This window comes from Mandrillus leucophaeus, unplaced genomic scaffold (assembly GCF_000951045.1).
Source record: "Mandrillus leucophaeus isolate KB7577 unplaced genomic scaffold, Mleu.le_1.0 Scaffold163, whole genome shotgun sequence".
In the NCBI taxonomy this organism is placed as follows: Eukaryota; Metazoa; Chordata; class Mammalia; order Primates; family Cercopithecidae; genus Mandrillus; species Mandrillus leucophaeus.
The window spans coordinates 2,858,542-2,875,295 of NW_012101621.1; the positions used below are offsets into that span (position 1 = coordinate 2,858,542).

At 37.0% G+C, this 16,754-nt stretch overlaps 1 gene segment (V, D, J or C); it reads left to right on the forward strand.

The window, feature by feature from the left end:
• The first annotated feature begins 280 nt into the window (after positions 1–280).
• LOC105536821 lies at positions 281–2,509 on the forward strand. The segment is given in 2 exon segments: positions 281–311; positions 2,175–2,509. Coding segments are annotated over 2 exon segments (366 nt in total).
• Positions 2,510–16,754: the final 14,245 nt, after the last annotated feature.

The following is a 16,754-nucleotide window of genomic DNA, read 5'->3' on the forward strand; positions in this document are numbered from 1 at the left end:
TACAGTCTGCAGAACCATGAGTCAATTACACCTCTTTTCTTTATAACGTATCCAGACTCAGGTATCTCTTTCTAGCAATGCCACAATAGACTAATACACTAGGTGTGGAAAATAGATTCCCTCAAAAGAATGCAGGGTGGTTACAATACTAAGGACAAGGTTTCCTTGGAAAAAGTAAAGAAATTTAGGGACAGTGAAACTGCTCACTCTATATTTCTGCTTAGCCTTCAGGTAGACTCAGTTAGATGAATGGGCCAAAACAACCAGGAAAAGGAGGAAGATGCAGCTTGATCACAGAGATCTGACACAAGGTAAGAGGGAAAAGGAGGGGAGCCTTTGTATAGACCCAAATAATATCCAGATCTAAATCTGCTTCCCAAGTTTAGAGTTTGTTAATATTTACACCTTGCTGCAGGACCATGTAGCTGCTGTTTCTGAATTCAGGGAGAGTGAACGTTTCAGGAAGCACAATGGAAGGCTTCCAGGTTCAAAGATAAATGTTAGTGGGTTGACAGATAAACGGCATCCTTCTTACCAAGTCTGTCCTGGGAACATCCAGAGATTTTTATTATAAATTGACTAGACAAGAATAGTGAGAGTAAACAGCATTTGTTTTAGCTACTGTGACTTCAGTACTACTGTGAAAGGAGAATCTGTGAAGATTGGAGTTTTTTCCTCATGCTGATCCCAGAAGTGCTTCACTGATACTTTGTCTGTCTGCTTAGGTCAGTGTTCTCAAAGATTATTTTGCAAATGTGTACAACACTGGCTGTATCACAAACACCTGAGGAGATTTTTAACTTCCAGGACCTTGATTCTGAACATTTTGATTCTGTAAGTGAACAGATCTCCAAATCTGTATTTTAAAGATGACCACCAACTAACTCTTACATGAAGAGAAGTGTCATCCTTGCTATGATTCTATACATCAGCAGACGTGTCTCTACCAATCCTGGAAGCTGAGATGCAGCTTATTCTTTGGTCTTTTGAGGCAAATCTAAATTATTTAAGCATCTTATCCTGTGGTAAAAATAACTATTGGTCAATAGTATTCGTGGATGGACATAGGTAGAGGGTATATAATCAAGGCTAAATGTCCATTAAAAGTTTCATATCACAACATTTTGCCTCATGCACATAGGCCAGTCACATTATCTGGGAATCATTTCTTCTCCTACAGGAGAAGAAAGTGATGCCAGCTAATTTTATAGGGATTCAATGACTTTAATGACTATATTTTTCATTACTAAGAGTTATATGTTCTTTACTTTTTAATCAATATATATATACAAGATAGAATTTCATTTTTTCTTTGAAAAGAATTTATTGTGTTTCTGTAATTGATGCCTTAAATGTGAAGCAATATGATATTTCAAGTAGTAGCAATTCCTTAACCAAAGACCATTCATTTGTTCATGCATTTGTGTATTTAAGAAGTATTTCCTAACCACCTGCTGAGTGTATGACATTGTACTAGGTACGGGAATACAGCAGTGAAAAAAAACTTGTCTCTGTCATCTCAAATAATCTACTAATAATTAAACATGTGCTACTGACATTCTTCCAGTTTTACCCTAAAAACCTGCTTATATGATATTTTAGTGGATCATGGGGTGGGCAAAGATGGCTACATAAGAAAAAGTAAAATGAATTATTCTCAGAAATGTCATGGTATGAAAAGAACTTGCAAGTCAGACAGTGTGCTGTAAGAAATAGGATTATAAAAAAGACCAACTATTCTTTAGATATACAAAGAACTATCAGACAGCTAACAGGTGTCTTAGAAAAAAAAAAAGCCGGAAGTGAAGATACAGAATGGACTTTTGAGAGAACAGTCAACAATCTTTTGAATTTACAATCTTGCCCACAAGGGGGTGCATCTTCCTAACACATTCACATTTCCTGCTGATACTCATCCCTTCAGTGTGACCTTAACCTTTCCTCACACTAAGAAGACAAGACCCAAGGACCCCAGAGGGTCTAAAAATGAACTCTTTTCCAGGACAAGCGATTGCACTATTCTTAATGTTTGGTAAGTAAAATGACACTTAAAACTTAGAATCTTTTGTTCCATTATGTTGATCTAATATGTAACCACAGTTTTCTCTAAGGGGTACAGCTCAGATCATGTCTAAGGTAACTTGGTATAACTTATTTTATTTTACTTTTTTCAGGGGGAATCAATGGAGATTCAGTGGTCCAGACAGAAGGCCAAGTGCTCCTCTCTGAAGGGAATTCCCTGATTGTGAACTGCTCCTATGAAAGCACACAGTACCCTTCCCTTTTCTGGTATGTCCAATATCCTGGAGAAGGTCCACAGCTCCTCCTGAAAGCCATGAAGGACAATGACAAGGAAAGCAACAAAGGTTTTGAAGCCACATACCGCAAAGAAACCACTTCTTTCCACTTGGAGAAAGACTCAGTTCAAGAGTCAGACTCAGCTGTGTACTTCTGTGCTCTGAGTGACACAGTGACAGGGACTGCAGGGGAAGCTGAGCACAAACTCTGAGCAGCACGAGGGGCCCGGCTGCTGAGTGTTAGCCACTGTGATCCACTCTGGTTAGGCACCAGGAACTACTCTACTATTGTTGTTGCCCACCACTCAGCCCAGGCACTCTTAGTGTGAAAGCCATCTAAATAAACTCTAAAACATGATAGAATAACTAAAAGTAGAAATGCCTCACACCAGATACTTTAACAATGAGAGTGAAAACAGAATGACACCATAGTTCTTCAACCTTGTTTGAAATTTGTGATTTAAAAAGTATACAACCTCGAGATAAATGAAATGGTCTAGCTGTTCATCCCTGTATAAAATGTAGCCTCCTGACCTTGTCTCAGGCCATCCAAGGAAATAGCATGTTTACAGACACAGATGTGACAGATGAGGTTGCAAATGCTTACTATGTACCTGAATGGGGTATACATTCAGCTGGGGCAAAATGGGGTGATTTCTTAGGAAAGCTTCTGCCCAAGAAATAATAGGTTCTTAAAGAAAAAAAGAATTATAAATGGAAGAAGTCAAATTCTTCTGGTTTGCAGATTATATGATTTTATATTTGGAAAAACCTAAAGACTCCACAAAAAACCTTAGAACTAAAAATTCAGTAAAGTTGCAAGATACAGAATCAACATACAAAAATCAGTAGTGTTTCTATATGTCAACAGTAAACAATCTGAAAAAGAAATAAAAAAGTAATCCTATTTATGATAGCCACGAATGAAATTAAATAACTAGGGATTAACTTAATCGAATAAGTGAAGATCTCTATAATAAAAAGTATAAAACACTGGTGAAAGAAATTGAAGAGGACACCAAAAGAATACTCCATGTTCATGGACTGTAAGTATTAATATTGATAAAATATCCATACTACCCCAAACAGTCTACAGATTCAGTACAATCCCTATGAAAATACCAATGACATTCTTCACAGAAATAGAAAAAATATCCTAAAATTTACATAGAACCACAAAAGATGCAGAATAGCCAAAGTTATCATTAAAAAAAGAACAAAACTGGAAGAATAATATTACCTGACTTTAAAGTGTGCTACAGAGCTATGGTAACCAAAACAGCATGGTATTGGCATAAAATCAGATACATAGACCAATGGAACAGAATAGAGAACCCAGAAACAAATTCACACATCTACAGTGAACTCATTTTTGACAAAGGTGCCAAGAACATACACTGGGGATGTGACTGGGGAAATGACAGTCTCTTCCACAAATGGTGCTGGAAAAACTGGATATCCATGTGCAGAAGGATGAAACTAAACCACTGTCTTTCACCATATACAAAAATAAAATCAAAATGGATTGAAGTCTTAAATTTAAGATCACAAACTCTGGAAATACTTCAAGAAAACACTGGGGAAAATCTCCAGGACATTGGTTTGGGCAAAAATTTCTTGAGCAACAACCCACAAGCGCAGGCAATCAAAGTAAAAAGGGACAAATGTGATCACATCAAGTTAAAACACACTACACAGCAAAAGATACAATCAACAAAGTGAAAAGACAATACACAGAGTGGTGAAAAATATTTGCAAACTACCCATCTGACAAGGGATTAATAACCAGAATTATGAGGAACTCAAACAACTCTATAGGAAAAGATGAAATAATCTGTTTAAAAAAATAAGCAGAAGATTTGCATAGGCATTTCTCAAAAGAAGATGTACAAATTGTAAATGGGCATATGAAAAGCTTTTTGACATCATTGACCATCAGAGAAATGCAAATCAAAACTAAAACGAGATAGCATCTTATCCCAGTTAAAATGTTTTATATCCAAAAGACAGGCAATAACAAATGCTGGCGAGGATGTGAGGAAAAGGGAACCCTCATACACTATTGATTGGAATGTAAAATAGTACAATCACTATGGAGAACAGTTTTAGTTTCCTTAAAAAACTAAAAATAGAGCTACTATGTGATATAGTTGGGTATATACCCAAAGAAAGGAAATTAGTATATCAAGGAGATATCTGTACCCCACATTTGTTGTGGCACTGTTCACAATAGCTAAGATTTGGAAGCAACCTAAGTGTTCATGAGTCGATGAATGGATAAAGAAAATGTGGTACATATATGCAAAAGCACCATTCAGCCATAAAAAAGAATGAGATTCTGTCATTTGCAACTACATGGATGAAACTAGAGATCATTATGCTAAGTGAAATAAGCCAGGCACAGAAAGACAAACCTCACATGTTCTTACTTATTTGTGGGATCTGAAATTCAAAACAATTGAAATCAGGAACATAGAGAGTAGGAGGGTGGTCTGAGGCTGCAAAGGTAGTGGGGTGGCGAGGGGAGATGGGGATGGTTAACGAGTAGCAAAAATTAGAAAGAGTAAGACCCACCATTTGATAGCACAGCAGGGTGACTATAGTCAATAATAATTGTACATCTAAAAATAACGAAAAGAGTGTAATTGAATTGTTTGTAACACAAAGGATAAATGCTTGAAGAGAAGGACACCCTATTCTCCATGATGTGACTAGTTCACATTGCATGCCTGTATCAAAACAGCTCATGTACTCATGTACTACATGATATATATACCTAGCATGCACCTACAAAAAGTAAAAATAAAAATAAGTAAAAATTTAAAAATCATTAATATTAAAGAAATATAAGAAATAATGGAAGAGGAGAGAGTAGAACATGTGACCACATATATGGAAAAGGAAGATGGAACATTTTTAGTTTCTATTTTGGGAAATTACATGACATGCATAGACTGGTTTTGCCCAAAAATGTGACTAATCCCTAAAAAATATGACTCATGGCCTGGCATGGTGGCTCACGCCTGTAATTCCAGCATTTTGGCAGGCGGAGGTGGGTGGATTACCTGAGGTCAGGAGTTTGAGACCAGGCTGGTAAACTCCATCTCTACTAAAAATACAAAAATTAGCTGGGCATGGGGGCGGGTGTCTGTAATCCCATCTACTCGGGAGGCTGAGGCAAGAGAATCACTTGAACTTGGGAGACAGAGGTTGCAGTGAGCTGAGACTGTGCCATTGCACTTCAGCCTGGGCAATAGAGTGATATTCTGTCTTAAAAAAATGACTTATGCCTAAAAGATACCTTGCTGAGATATTATGGCAATAGAGACTTCTAGTTTCCATGATATCTCAGCAAGATGGCTTTTTCTCACTAAGACATTACTTAAGATGAATAGGTAGTGTTCAGGGTCTGAAGATGAAAACTATTGAGATGAAACTTTGTCTATGTAGATTGGTGTGAGAAAGGAATCTTATAGCTTCCCCAATGTCTTTCAAGCCATTTCTTCTACAGAAGGGGAGTAATAGATGGAGCAGTAGATGGTGGCCAGGGCTATGAGAAGATAAAGAATGGCAAAAGGAAGAAGTTTTTGATTTAATTGCAGCTATCTTGGCATCTTTGCAAATATTGGAGATTTCTTTTTGCTTGTCTATTGAAGGTGTTTAACACATATCAGTCAGTTTATTGACCCATAAGGAGTACATTTTTGCTCTTTATAAGGGTCCTTATGCACAAAAAGTGAGAGTAAGAGAATGGTATGCAAGATCCCCTGTTTCACAGGCTACAAAGAAATTGAACTATTCAGATTACTGATATAAAAATTGACACTGAAGATACCTTGACTTTGAATATTTCATTTTTCATGATCATCCTGCTTCAGTTTCTCTCTTACCTTTTAATTTTATTCCAGAGGACTCTATTTAGATCTTATTAGTTAGCTGAGCTAATAACTATACAAAATAAATAATTTATGTACATGGGAAAAATAACTTTAGATGGTTCAAATGACTATGCAAAATGTCTCTGACTTTTGGCTACCACATGGTCAGGCTGAAAATTTTCCAAACTTTTATGCTCTGCTTTCATTTTAAATATAAGTTCCAGTTTCAGGTCCTTTCTTTGCTCACACATATAAGCATAGGCTGTTACAAGCAGCCAGGCCACATCTTAAACACTTTGCTGCTTAGAAATTTCTTCTGCCAGATACCCTAAATCATTACTCTTAAGTTCAAAGTTCCACAGATCCCTAGGGCAGAGAGACAATGTGGCCAAGCTCTTTGTTGAAGCATAACAAAAGTGACCTTTGCTTCAATTATCAAGAAGTTCTTCACTTCCATCTGACATCTCATCAGCCTGGACTTTGCAGTCCATGTCACTATCAGCATTTCGGTCACAGCCATTCGACAAGTATCTAAGAAGTTCCAAACTCTCCCCCAGCTTCCTGTCTTCTTCTGAGTCCTCCAAACTGTTCCAACCTCTACCTGTTACACAGTTACAAAGTCGCTTCCACATTTTTGGTTATCTTTTCAGGAGCACCCCACTCCTGGTATCAGTTTACTGTATTAATCTGTTTTCACACTGCTGATAAAGACATACCCAAGACTGGGAAATTTACAAAAGAAAGAGGTTTAATTGGACTTACAGTTCCATGTGGTTGGAAAAGCCTCACAAGCATGGCAGAAGGCAAGGAAGAGCAAGTTTTGTCTTACACAGATGGCAGCAGGCAAAGAGAACCTGTGCAGAAAAACTATCCCTTATAATAACCATCAGATCTCGTAAGACTTACTATTATGAGAACAGCATGGGAAAAACCTGCCCCCATAATTCAATTTCCTTCCACTGGGCCCCTCTTACAACATGTGGGAATTCAAGATGGGATTTGGGTGGGGACACAACAAAACCATATCAATTTCTTTGCTTACTAATATGCACTTAAGGTTTCTAAGTGTTTTTCATGTCTTGATAGCTTATTTATTTTTAGTAGTGAATAATATTCCATTGTCTGGATATACTACATTTTATTATCCATTTACCTCCTGAAGGGCATCTTGGTTGCTTCCAAGTTTTGGCAATTATGAATATAGCTGGTATAAATATCTCCTTGCAGGTTTTGGTGTAGAAATAAGTTGTTAACTACTTTGTGTAATTACCAAGGAGCACAACTGCTGGACTATATGGCAAGACTATGTTTAGTTTTGTAAGAAGCTGCCAAACTGTCTCTTAAAGTGGCTGTACCATTTTGCATTCTCACCAGGAATAAATGAGATTTCCCATTGTTCCACATGCTCACCAGCATTTGGTGTTGTCAGAGGTCTGGAACTTGGGCATTGGAATAGATGTGTCAGGGTATTTCATTGTTTTAATTTACATTTTCCCAATGGCATATGATATGAAGCATCTTTTCATATGTTCATCTGCTATTTGTGTATCTTCTTTGGTGAAGTGTCTGTCAAGGTCTTTGGTCCATTTTTAAATCAGGTCGTTTGTTTTCTTATTACTGAATTTTACAGCTTCTTGTATATTTTGGATAGCAATCCTTTTGTGTTTTTGCAATTATTTTCTCCCACTCTCTGGTTTTTCTTCTCATTTTTTTGACATTGTTTTTTACAGAGTAGAAATTTAAATTTTTATGAAGCTCAGTTTATTATTGATTTCTTTCATAGATCATGCATTTGGTGTTGCATTTAATGACTCATTCCCATGCCCAAAGTCATCTGGGTTTTCTTCTATATTATCTTTTGGAGTTTTATAGTTTTGCATTTTACATTTAGGTTTATAATCCATTTTGAGTTAATTTTTGAAGAGTGTAAAGTCTGTGTCTATATTCATTTTCATATGTATATATATTTTTTGCCTGTGGATATCCAGTTGTTCCTGCATCATTTGTTAAAAAGACTATCTTTGCCCCAGTGTATTTCCTTTGTTCCTGTATCAAAAATCAGTTGACTTTGTGTATGCAGGTATATTTATAGGTTCTCTATTCTGTTCCATTGATCTATTTGTCTCTTCTTTCATAAATGTCACACTTTCTTAATTAATGTAGCTTTATGTTAGGTTTTGAAATTAGGTAATGTCAGTCCTTTGATTTATTCATGTCTTTCAGAATTGTGTTTGTTACTCTGGTTTTTTGCCTTTCCATATCAGCTGTAAAAAGAGTTCAACAGTGTCCCTCCAAAAATCTTATTGGGCTTTTGATTGTCATTACACTGAACCTGTAGATCAAGCTGAGAAGGATAAACATTTGGACAATATTGAGTCTTCTTATTTATGAAAATGGAATTCTTCATTTCTGTAGTTGTCCTTTGATTTCTTTCATCAGAGATTTATAGTTTTCTTTATGTAAATCTTGTACGTATTTTGCTAGATTTATACCTACATATTTTACCTTTTGGGTGCCAATGTAATTGTTTTATGTTTTTAGCTTAAATTCCACTTGTTTATTGCTGGTGTATAAGAAAATGAATATGTATATAATGTATATAATAATAAATACATGTATACAATATATCTTAGTTTGTATGTTAACTTTGCATCCAGGACATCTTGCTACTATTGCTTATTAGTTCCAGGAGTTTTCTTTTTGTCAATTCTTTTGGATTTTTTAAGTAGATGATCTTGTCATCTGGGAAGAAAGTTTTATTTTTTCCTGCTCAATCTGTATAGCTTTTCTTTTCTTGTCTTATTGCAGTAGCTAGGACTCCTGGTATGATGCTGAAAAGGAGTTGAGAGAAGGGACATCCCTGCCTTGTTCCTGATCACAGTGAGAAAATTTCAGTTTTCTCGTTATCGGGTATGATGTTAGCTGTAGGTTTTTGTAGATACTGTTTACTGTATTGAGAAAGTTCTTCTCTATTCTTGTTTTACTGAGTTTTTTTTTTTTTGTTATGATTAGGTGTTGAATTTTCCTAAATGCCTTTTCTGCATCATTGATAAGATCATGTGATTTTTCCTTTTTAGCCTGTTAATGTGATGAATTACATTAAATGACTTTCAAATCTGAACGTCATTTGTTGCCCTTGTTCTTATTTTTGTCTTCCACTCTTTATTTTTTTTAAAAATAATTCCTTCTCTGGTTCTTTAAGGATTTTTTTTCTTTAATGTATGATTTTCTTTTATTTTGGTGGTCGGGGAGGTGGGGACACGGCCTCACTGTGCCCAGGTTGGAGTACAGTGATGTGATCTTGGCTCACTATAGCCTTAACCTCTTGGGCTCAAGTGATCCTCCTGCCTCAGCCTCCAGAGTAGCTGGGACTGCAGGCATGCGCCACCACTACCAGCTAATTTTTGTATTTTTTTTTTTTGCAGAGATGGGGTTTTGTCATGTTGCCCAGGCTGGTCTCTAAATCCTGAGCTCAAGCGATTCACCCACCCCAGCCTCCCAAAGTGCTGGAATTACTGGCATGTGCCCAGCCCATCTATGATTTTCTATAATTTAAAAGGGAAATATTTAGGTATTTTGTTTTGTTTTGGTATATATCCTGCTGTGTGTTCTCTGAGCTTCTTGGGTCTGTGGTTTGGTATCTGACATTATTTGGGGGGAAATTCTTAGTCATTGTTTAAAAACAATCTTTTTTGGTTAACTTCTCTCTTTCTTCTGTATCCAATATTCCCCGTATGTATGTGTTACACTTTTTGCAGTTGCCCCAAAGGTTTTAGATTTTTTTCCACTTTTTCTTTTGTCTTTGTTTTCTTTGCTTTTCAGTTTTAGATGTTTCTACTGATCTATCCTTAATCTCAGAAATTCTTTCCTTGGCTGTATCCAGTCTACTAATAAGCTGATCAATGATATTCTTCATTTCTGTGACAGTATTTTGATCTTTAGAAATTTTTTGTGCTTTCTTAGGATTTCCATCTCTGTTACATTGCCCATCTGTCTGGCATGCTGTCTACCTTATTACTGAGCTCTTAGCATATTTTTAAAATTCCTGGTCTGATAATTCCAACATCCCTGATGTGTTTCTCTGATGCTTGCTCTGTCTCTTCAGATTGTTTTTGCCTTTTAATATTTCCTGTAATTTTTTCTTGATAGCCAGACACGATGTACTGGGTAAAAGGAACTGCTGTAAATATACTGTTAGTGCTGTGGTGGTAAGGTGTGTGGGGAGAGGAAGTGTTCTATAGGCCTACAATTAGTTCTTAGTCTTTTAGTGAGCCTGTTCCTCTGGGCTGTAAACTTCTCCGGTGTTTTAGTCTCCCTCACTCCTCACACACCCTTTAGCTGCGAAAGAATTGTAGAGTGGGCTGAAGTTGGGTATTTCTCTTCCACCAGGTCAGTTAACCTCTGATAAAACCCCAGCAGGTTGGGCTTTGGTTAACTGGTTTCTCCGGAGGGCAGAACTTTGCTAAGCACAGAGTGCTGTAGTGTATTTCAGAATTATTCCTTTTCCCCTATCCGTGCTGGAAGTGCAAGGGGATTTTTCTGTGATATTTACTGTGGAAGCCTGGTCAAGTTGCTAAAGATAAAACTTATAAAAGTGTGGCCCCAGCCTCCCCACCCCATGACTCAGCCTTCCTGGAGTTTTCGACTCTCAGACTTGTCCTTTCTGAGCCTAAAACAGTTTTTAAAATACAGTTCAGGTTTTCCTACGTCAGCAATGGTTCCCATAAATGCTTCTGCTTCTGAGTCTTTGTTCCAGTAAGTCACGATTCCCTGCATTCACCTATTTGCCTAATCCTGGGGGCAGTGGTATGCCTGGTGTCCTCACCTTTATTATGGATCCAAGATGAATTATTGAATTTTCAGTCTGTTCAGCTTTTTACTTATTAGGAGTGAGTGGCAACTTTAAAGCTCCTTACATGCAAAACCAGAGACTAGAAATCATCTGCTATTGCGTTTTTAATATAAATTTCGAAGAACATTTTCTATATTAAGAAAACTTGTCATATAACCATCATATATATGTATATCTATCTTCTTAAAAAGTGTATTATCCTTTTGACTTTATTTATGATCTTGTTTGTCATGCAGAATTTAAAAAATACTATATAGTCAAATTTATCAAAAACTTTTTTCATGGATTGTGAGTTATAAGCCCTGCTTAAAAATCCATACCACTCCAAAATGGTAAAATTTTATATTGTATTTTCTTTAGTTTTTCAGATTTTTTTTGTATTTAAATTTTTAATAAAAGTGTGTGTGTAAAAAATGAGGTTGATGTCCACGGATTTTTATTTTTCTTATTTTTTTTTGGTTCATTTTGAGGCTGCCACTCATGCTCAACATCCTTTTCTGAATGACTCATTTTTCTTCATTGATTTAAAATATTTGTCCATTTTCCATGTTTCTTATTTTTCATTACTAAGGTTTTCAACTGAAGCATTTTTTAAAAAATCCAAAATGTATTGTTTATTGTAATGATGCATAATACCAATAGCTTACCAAATATGAGAGTAATATGTAGCCAGTCATCACTCAGCTCATGCTAGAAATAAACATGGGAATATGATGTGAATAGAAGGAATGTTACTAGAGAAGGAGAAAGAGATAAACTATGAGAGTGTGTAGTGAGGTGTCATCTAAGACAATGTAAACTATATGCCCGTAATCTCAAATCTGTCAGTTGTTTTCAGTTGAGAGGACTCAGACAAAGCAGTAGACAATCATGCTCATGAATTGTTCACTGAGTAACAAGTAGACAAGCAGCTTTGGAAAACAATGACAACTTGGCATCTTCTTTGTTCTTTTTGAAGAGGAGAAATTAAACAGTCAACACTTGGTTTTAGAGTTCTGACAAGTTCCAACTAGTTGAAATGCCTTGAAATTTGCAGCTACTTCAAGTTTGGGATGCTGTCATTGTTCTGGAAGAAGATTTTTGAATTTTCTTCTGTTACCATGTATGCTCCTTCATGATGTTTAGTTATATCCCCTGCAGAAATTATCATAGCTCTCTGAAAATGTTGTTGAAAATTGATTATATTTCAAATATAGTGCCCCTAACTTAAGCAGAATGAGTACAGACAGGTCTTTTTTGCTGAGATTTCTTCTTCCTACCTCTCCCTCTCCTTCACCTTCTTCCTCCTCTCTTTGACCTCTGTCTTCTTTTCTTTCTCTTCCTTGACTTTGCTGGACTGATTCCATGATCCTTTCGCGAAGTAAGCATCTCTGGGGGATCAACCCTTACTTTGGACTACGATGCCATTGCCATCAATATTTAAAAGTAATCTCATCATAAGATACCATCTCACACCAGTTAGAATGGTGATTATTAAAAAGTCAGGAAACAACAGATGCCAGTGAGGATGTGGAGAAATAGGAATGCTTTTACACCGTTGGTGCGAGTGTAAATTAGTTCAATCATTGTGGAAGATGGTGTGGCGATTTCTCAAGGATCTAGAACCAGAAATACCATTTGACCCGGTAATCCCATTACTGGATATATACCCAAAGGATTAGAAATCATTCTACTATAAAGACACATGCAAATGTATATTTATCCGGCACTATTCACAATAGCAAAGACTGGGAACCAACCCAAATGCCCATCAATGATAGACTGGATATAGACAATGTGGCACATATACACCATGGAATACTATGCAGCCATGAAAAAGAATGAGTTCATGTCCTTTGCAGGGACATGGATGAAGCTGGAAGCTATCATTCTCAGCAAACTAACACAGGAACAGAAAATCAAAAACCAGCCAGTCGCAGTGGCTCATGTCTATAATCCCAGCACTTTGGGAGGCTGAGGCGGGTGGATCACCTGAGGTCAGGAGTTCAAGACCTGCCTGGCCAACATGGTGAAACCTCGTGTCTACTAAAAATACAAAAAATTAGCTGGGCGTGGTGGTGTGTGCCTGTAATCTTGGTTGCTTGGGAGGCTAAGGCAGGAGAATCGCTTGAACCTGGGAGGCAGAGGTTGCAGTGAGCTGAGGTCATGCAATTGCACTCCAGCCTGGGCAACAAGAGAGAAACTCTGTTTGGAAAAAAAAAAAAAAAAAAAAGAAAAAAAGAAAGAGAGAAAAAAAGAAAAGAAAACTGAACACACCACATGTTCTCATTCACAAGTGGGAAGTGAAAAATGAGAACACATGAACACAGGGAGGGAACATCACACACCGGAGCCAGTTGAGGGGTAGGGGGCAAGCAGAGGGAGAGCATTAGGACAAATACCTAATGCATGTGGGACTTAAAACCTAGACGATGTGTTGATAGGTACAACAAACCACTATGGCACACGTATACCTATGTAACAAACCTGCATGTTCTGCACATGTATCCCAGAACTTAAAGTTAAAAAAAAAAGTAATCTCGTTATAAAGGAAAGCAGCTGTTCACAAGAGCATATAAAACAAACAATGGATCTATATTATTTAGATTTATGCAGATTTAAGACTGTGATATCTAATATGCAACTCCCTGTATATATCTATCTGTATTGATATAGATATGTATATATCTATATCTATATCTGTATCTATCTATCTATAGAGAGAGATTTATTTTAAGGAATTGTTTCATGCAATTTTAGGAGCTGGGAAGTCCAACTTCTGCAGGGCAGGTTGTCAGGCTGGACAACCTGGGAATCATTGATTTTGCAGTTTGAGTTTGAAGACAAGTCTGGAGGCATAATTTCTTCTTCTTTGGAGAACCTAAGTATTTTTCCCTTAAGACCTTCAACTGATTGAATGAGGTCCATTCACATTATGCAGAAAATCTGCATTACTCAAAGTCTACTGATTCAAATATTAATCTCATCTAAAAATACCTTCACAGTGACATCTAGACTGATGTTGGACCAAATATCCTGGTACTGGGGCCTATCCAGTACCAGGATAGATAATAAAAATTAACCATCACACAATCTTTACCTCTAGCAAATCTTTTCCAAAAGCCTACTTTGCTTATACAAGTATAATATACCAACTTTTTTTTAATTGTTTCTGGTATATCTATTTCCATTCTTTCAACTTCTCTGTGCTTTAAATCTGAAACTTAAAATAAATCCTCATATATCAACATTCTCAACTGTTCATAAGCTTCTTATTTCACTGAGAAGATAGAAACAATCAGAAGAGAATTTTCAAAAGCTTCAACACTTACCAGTCACTTGCGTCTATGCTCAAATACTCTCTTTCCTCTCATTAGAATGTAATCCCATGTGTGCAGGGACTTTGCTTATTCTCAGCACTTATCATCATACCTGAAAATGTAGGCATTTAAAAATAATTGTTGAATTAAAAATGAATAATAAAAATACCTCTGTCATTACCAGAACAAAACTATCATTTATTCATTCCCTCAATAAAAATTTATTAATGCCTATTTACTGACAGGCCATATTCTAGCAACTGACAATGTAGCAGAGATAGAACAGATAAAAGTCCCTATCCTAAGGGAATTTATATTTCAGTTGAAGGCTAAGTTCATGTTAGCCACTACAACAAGCCTTTACATGAATCATCTCTTTTCAATCTTTCAATCTTTCAAAAAAAATTTAGGTAAGTGTTATCCTACCTATTTTCAGAAGAGAAAGCTAAGGTTTAACTCTCCTATTTAATATCACATACAGCCAGAATGCAGAGCTTCAAATATATGTCTAAATTACTAATCTACTGTGCTGATATAGACATAAAGGGGTTTATCGTCTATATTATGTTGCAAATAGTGAGGAGGAAAAAAGCTTAATCAGAAGTTCTAAGCAATTGTAGCTCTGACCCCAAGATGGCAGTATTTGCATTCGCCCAGCCTGCAGGTGTGAATGTGCAGTATGTGTAAGAGAGCAAAGCCTGGTCTCTAATTGGCTAGGGATACTCTCTGAGGAACTTTTTGTTTAGTGTTAGAAAAAGAGAAGATGTTGAATACACAAGTCAACTTGTGGGAGCAGATCTGTGCAAAATAAAAATGAAGAAGCGTCTGAGGGCCTGCTTGGTGATTTTGTGGCTTTATTTTTATAGTAAGTTAGTGGACAGTTTTAGCAAAGTTAACAGAGTAAGTCAAGGGAATATTTTCTTAAGATTTGGGGTGAAGGTGTAGTCCACTGGGATAGGAGGAAGGGAGAAAACGGGACCATTTTCTGTTTCACTTGGGATTCATTGTGGGGAGTAAGGAAGGGATGCAAATTAGACAGTATTAATACTGAATAATGGATCTCTTGAATCTCACTTTGCTTTCTGAATAGGGGGAAGTGGCAAAAACCAAGTGGAGCAGAGTCCTCAGTCCCTGATCATCCTAGAGGGAAAGAACTGCACTCTTCAATGCAATTATACAGTGAGCCCCTTCAACAACTTAAGGTGGTATAAGCAAGATACTGGGAAAGGTCCCATTTCCCTGACAATCATGACTTTCAGTGAGAACACAAAGTCGAATGGAAGGTACATAGCAACTCTGGATGCAGACACCAAGCAAAGCTCTCTGCACATCACAGCCGCCCAGCTCAGCGATTCAGCCTCCTACATCTGTGTGGTGAGCGCACTGTGCTCCCCAGGCACTTGAAGCCAGTATGTAAACCTGCACCTGGAGGTTGTCAAGGAGGCATAGGAGTTGGAGTAGATCATTATTTTTTATGCAGAATATAATTTCACAAGTGCGTGAATATTTATCTTTCAGACATGATTCGATTTGAGCTTGAGCCTAGAGTTCTACAAAGGCTCCAGTAGGATACATGCCCTCAAGCGAGGATAAAGACATTCTCACTCAACACACAAAGTTGATTGCTACCTCTGGGTGTTCCCAAGGACAAGACAGTCAATCATGCTGTATTACTGCTGCTGAAGTAGATGACAGTGTTGGTTGGAAGGGAGAGACTAGCTTGGTTTGTGATCTGGACACCTACCAGCAGAACGTTGACTAAGTGAAAGAGCAACAAGTAGATGTGGCTGATGGAAATACCTTGAGAAGTTTCCTTCCCCTGAAAGACATTCAGTTGTCATTTCATGGCTATTCAAGTTCTCAGAAAGCATCCTGTGAGAATAAATCTGCTCTTCCCATTTAGCTATGCTCCAGATGAAGGCATCTGTTCAGGTGCTGCACCAACTCTTTATCACCTTCCACCACTGCTCTTTTAGAGGACACTGGAAGGCCAGGGGATCCTGGCAGGCACAGTTATTCTCAGGCAGCAGAACAACTGTGCCAGGCTTTTCAACTATCAGTGTTCTAGAAAAGAGGCTTAGGGACAGAATGCCTACCTGCAATTGTGAACTCTGGTTTGCACAAATTAGCTGTGAAGTTCTTTTTGGGACAATTAGAGAAACGTATATATAATTTGAGAATTAGATGAGAAAAGTACTTATTTAAAAGGGTAAAAAACGGGAAGAATATATACCAAGATATTAAAAATGGCAATCCCTGTATGGTGGGAATATAATGTTTTCACTTTTTGTCTTTCCTTGTCTTCTGTGCTTTTAATTTTCTATAGTTCTTGGATTTTTCTTCTGTCGAAATAAAGATTATTAAAAAATAACAAACGTCTTAAAAATGTAAAGGATTCACTTTGGGAGGCTGAGACGGGCAGATCACG